This window comes from Colobus angolensis, unplaced genomic scaffold (assembly GCF_000951035.1).
Source record: "Colobus angolensis palliatus isolate OR3802 unplaced genomic scaffold, Cang.pa_1.0 Scaffold90, whole genome shotgun sequence".
In the NCBI taxonomy this organism is placed as follows: domain Eukaryota; kingdom Metazoa; phylum Chordata; class Mammalia; order Primates; family Cercopithecidae; genus Colobus; species Colobus angolensis.
Window position 1 is genome coordinate 9289668 of NW_012122932.1, and position 4688 is coordinate 9294355.

Below are 4688 nucleotides of genomic sequence, written 5' to 3' on the forward strand. Positions count from 1 at the left end.
AATAATGAGAGAAAGAGAAGGAAAAGAAGATACAAGAAAGCAAAGAGAATTACTGCAGCCATTTCCTGGATGTAGTACACGGATAGGGGAGGAATCACCCACAGACAGGAGCAAGGAGAGTTCACCTGTGGTGTGAGGTGGGCAGGCAGAGCATGTGGGTGCAGGTGCTGATCGCTGGCCAATGTGGTGTGCATCTATAAAACTCTTCTACTTGCTTTGTTTTTTTTTTTTTTTTTCCTAGAGACAGTGTCTCCCTCTGTCTCCAAGGCTTGGAGTGCAGTGGCACAATCATGGCTCACTTCAGCCTTGAACTCCTGGGTTCAAGTGATCCTCTTGCCTCGGCCTCCTGACTAGCCGAGACTACAGACACACACCACTGTGCCCGGCTAATTAAAATAAAATTTTCTTTGTAGAGACAGGGATCTCACTATGTTGCCGAGGCTGGTCTTGAACTCCTGGCATCAAGCAATCCTCCTGTTTCATCCTCCCAAAGTGCTGAGATCACAAGCCTGAGTCACTGTGCCCCAGCCTGCTTAAATTTTCTTTTTCTTTTTCTTTTTTCTTTTTTTTTTGAGACAGAGTCTTGCTGTGTCACTCAGGCTGGAGTGCAGTGGTGCAATCTCGGCTCACTGCAACCTGTGCCTCCCAGGTTCAAGCGATTCTTCTCCAGGCATATGCCACCACGCCCAGCTAATTTTTGTATTTTTAGCAGAGGCAGGATTTTGCCATGTTGCCCAGGCTAATCTTGAACTCCGGAGCTCAAGTGATTTGCCCACCTCAGTCTCCCAAAGTGCTGGGATTACAGGCATGAACCACCACGCCCAGCCTTAAATTTTCTTAGTGAAATGGGAAGCAAGGCCTTCCCTCTGCCAGCGGTTAGGGGAGGAGGTGTTACAGAGGTGTGAAGTAGCCATTCAGGCAGTGGGAGAGTAAACAGAGCAGGGATGGATCATAGGAACACGAGGTAGCATTCAGCTCCCACTTGAGGATCGATTTCTGATGTCTTACTTCAGGGGCCAGTCCTTCCTGGAAACAGCCAAAGATTAAATGGCCTCGTGAGGTTCTTTCCTACTTCTGTGCCCACCTGAGGGTGCACGTGGCACAGGAGCACTGGACTTGGTGTCAGATGGGATGAGCCCTGGCTCTGTTTCCTAGTAGCAATCTGATCTTGAACTAGTCACTGGACATTTCTGAACCTCAGCTTCTGCAGAATGCAATGAGATCTTCCAATGTAGCTCTGTAGTCATTGTGTAGACTATAAGGTCATATAGGCGGCAGGTAATATTCTGGAGAGCTGATTAAGAATGTGAGCCCTGAAGTCAAAAAGCCTGAGTTTGAATCATAGTTTACCCATGTAACACACCTGTTTCCTCATCTGAATAGTGAAGGTTCTTGGCCTCAGTTGAAGATGTGAGCATTAGTCAATGGTGCTACAACAGCCATGGTTGACAGATGAAGGGTTCTTGAGGACCAAGCATAGGGTTTGACACTTTAGGCTCTGATTCATGTCCTGCCAAGCTGGGCCTGGAGGAAGCCCCCGAGCCTGGCTGGCAGCTGTTGTCCCAAGCAAGGGGGATGGTAAGCCAGGCCAACAGCTCCAGTTCAGGAAGGGGCCCATTTCAAAGGAGTAGGTCAAGAGCACTGTTTGCCTTTCTGGAGTGCTGGGCTGGGACAGAAGGACCTGAGAGCTGAGGTGGTTCACCCAGACACCTGGGCAGATTACTAAAAGATGATTGTCTTGTCTGGGAAAGAAGCCAGGATGTGGTTTGGGTGGAGTTGGGGAAAGAACCTGAGTTTCAGAATCAACTTCTTCCTTATTGTGTAAGAAAAGGCGAGCCAGACTCAGGGAACAGTGGGACCCACTTCCTAGCACTGTGCAAGTCGGAGTGCCTTGTAAGCAGGGTCTGGGCCTCACTTATGGATTTGCCCTGGTGCCTTGCACTATTGGTCGAATTGAGTATTTAGGAAGGAGGACTTGTTTAAAAGACAGCCACCGCCCACACATTCAGAATCCATACTATCCACCTATTATAGTGGGGTTATCCATTGCTTTTGCAGCTGTCTCCCTCTCTCACAACAACAGCTGTTACCCATATTCTAGCATCCAGCATTGCTGTCTCCATTCCTATGGGTAAAGTGGAGTTGCCTGCCTTCTCAGTGCCAGGCTGACTACAGTCCCATGGGGCACCACAGGCAGGTCCAGATCCTGGGCCAGGAATCAGGAGACCAGAACATTGGTCTTGACTGGCTACTAGCTGAGTGACTCTGAGATTGTGGGCAAATTATTTCCTCTCTTTAACCTTCTAACCTGGGGGAGCCTTGTTGCTAATAACTTGGCTCACACTGGCCAGGTCTCTCCTGGGCCAGTGGTGAAAATTCTGAGTGTGGCTTTAGCTCTTGCTTTCTGTGCTTTGACCAGGAGAAGTTGCAATAATACTTACAGGTTCATTCTTGCCGACCTGAATTCGGTAGCGAGAGATGAAGTTAGGTTTTCCTGTTGTGTCAACCACCAGTAGAAGCCCATTGAAGCTCCAGAAGAACAGACAAGGCACTTGGATGGCACCTGAGATTGGGAAACGGAAACAGTCAGGGCGACTTTGGGTTCTTGCAGCACATAGACTAAAGGAACACACTTTTTTATGGTGACTGAGGCTTCATCCTAGACATTTCTTTGCCAGGGAGGTCTTAGGGCTTGGGACCAAGGGGTTACCTGTAGTCTTGGGTAGGAACTGGGACAGTCCACTTAAGGAGTCTCTATTCATTTTCTTAGCCGTAAAATGAGGACAGCAACCTTCAAGATGGTTGGTGGTTTTCATGTAAATACATATGAAAGTATGTTAAGATATATAATACACTCTAAAATAGAAATTAATTCAGGTTGACATTTGGGAGTCTGCGCCCACTGGACCCTTTATGAATTGCCAAGGAAGGAGAAGCAAAGGAAGTACTCTGTATGGTATGGGTCACAGTGAGCCCTGGGCTAGGAGTCAGTCAGGAAACGTAATCCCTGTCATCCTACTAACTGACCAGCAGAACCTCGGGTGTCATCTAGTCAGTATCTCCCCAAATGGAAAACTCATCTTTCTTTCTTTCTTTCTTTCTTTCTTTTTTTTTTTTGAGACAAAGCCTTGCTCTGTCACCCAAGCTGGAAGTGCAGTTGTGCGATCATGGCTCACTGTAGCCTCGACCTGCCAAGCTCAAGTGATCCTCTTGCTTCAGCCTCCTAAATAGCTGGGACTATCAGCACCTGCCACCATGCCCAGCTAGGACTAGGCTTTGCTTAATTCCATGTCTGTGCCCCTCCGCCAGCACCATTCATGCTCCATTAACCAAAGTATCTGTGGCAGCTGGGACTTGGAAAATACTTGCCAGCACTGTAGGGGAGTAGGATTGGTACAAACTTTCTAGAGGGCAATTTGGCAGTATCTGAAGTAATACAGTGAGAGAGTCAGAAAGCCAAGATAGAAAGGGAGAAAGAAGAAAAGGAGACACATCTATTCATATGCATAAATGTCCGTCACAGCATTAAAAAAAAAAAAAAAATTTAAAGCAGCCTAAATACCCATTAGTAGGGAATGGACTAAATAGATTAGAGTATTTCCATATAATGGAATAGAATGGGAAGGCTAGAGTATTAAGTAAGGCTACATTAATAGGCATGGAAAGATACCTACAATCTATTCAATGAAAAAAAAGATTTTAAAATAGTTGATATCTCATAAGTACAACTATATACCCAATATATAAAAGATGTACGCTAATATATAAACAGTGGTTATTTCTTGAAGGGAAGAGAGAGGGTGATTTTCACACTTTCTATGCTTATTTGAATTGCCTAATTTTTCTTTTTAACAATGAGCACATATTTTATACCCAGAAAAAATAAACTATTTTTTACTTTGGAAAAAAAAGGTTGGTGGTTACCCAGTGGGCCAGCCAAGGTGTCTACCTACTTGGAACTCCAAAGGCTGCCTGAGGAATACAGATGAAAAGCACACCATGAGATGATCTTGAGCTTCTAGCTCCAACACTTAAAATTGGAAACATTTTCTCCCTCTCATATTGGCTTATCACCTAGGTAATAGGTGATTTTCACAGGATTGTACCTAAAGTATATACAATATTTGGGGTTTTTTGTAGACTGCAGCTTCAAGCTAATAAAGTTTTTCTACTACTTTCTCCATATACGTAGGTAATCTGCATTGTTCAATGACTGCTTAAGATCCCATTAAATCTGTCATATTTAATGTTCAACCCATTGTCAGAGTTATCCTTCTAGTTGAAAACAATCTTCAGGGGCATTTTGCTTTGTGGCAACGGACACTTTTTATCTTCCCTTCTAGACTGTGACATCATTTTTTAATGGGGGAGGGAAATATTTCATTTAAATATTTCTTTTTGTGTTGTTTTTTGAGACAGAGTCTTGCTCTGTCACCCAGGCTGGAGTGCAGTGGCGCTGTCTCAGCTCTCTGCAACCTCTGCCTCCTGAGTTCAAGCGATTCTTGTGCGTCAGCCTCCCGAGTAGCTGGGATTACAGGCATGCACCACCATGCCTGGCACATTTTTTGTATTTTTAGTAAAGACAAGTTTCACCATGTTGGCCAGGCTGGTCTTGAACTTCTGGCCTCAAGTGATCTGCCTGCTTCGGCCTCCCAGAGTGCTGGGATTACAGGTGTGAGCCACCAATC

At 45.3% G+C, this 4688-nt stretch overlaps 1 protein-coding gene across 3 annotated transcripts in view; it reads right to left on the minus strand.

Moving 5' to 3' along the window:
* FAXDC2 (fatty acid hydroxylase domain containing 2) overlaps window positions 1–4688 on the minus strand; it is a 32223-nt gene that overhangs the window by 9972 nt on the left and 17563 nt on the right. For all 3 annotated transcript variants that reach the window (XM_011931652.1, XM_011931653.1, XM_011931651.1), the window contains one exon: window positions 2442–2563. In XM_011931652.1, coding sequence (XP_011787042.1) covers window positions 2442–2563 — 122 coding nt within the window. The remainder of the gene's footprint in view (window positions 1–2441; window positions 2564–4688) is intronic.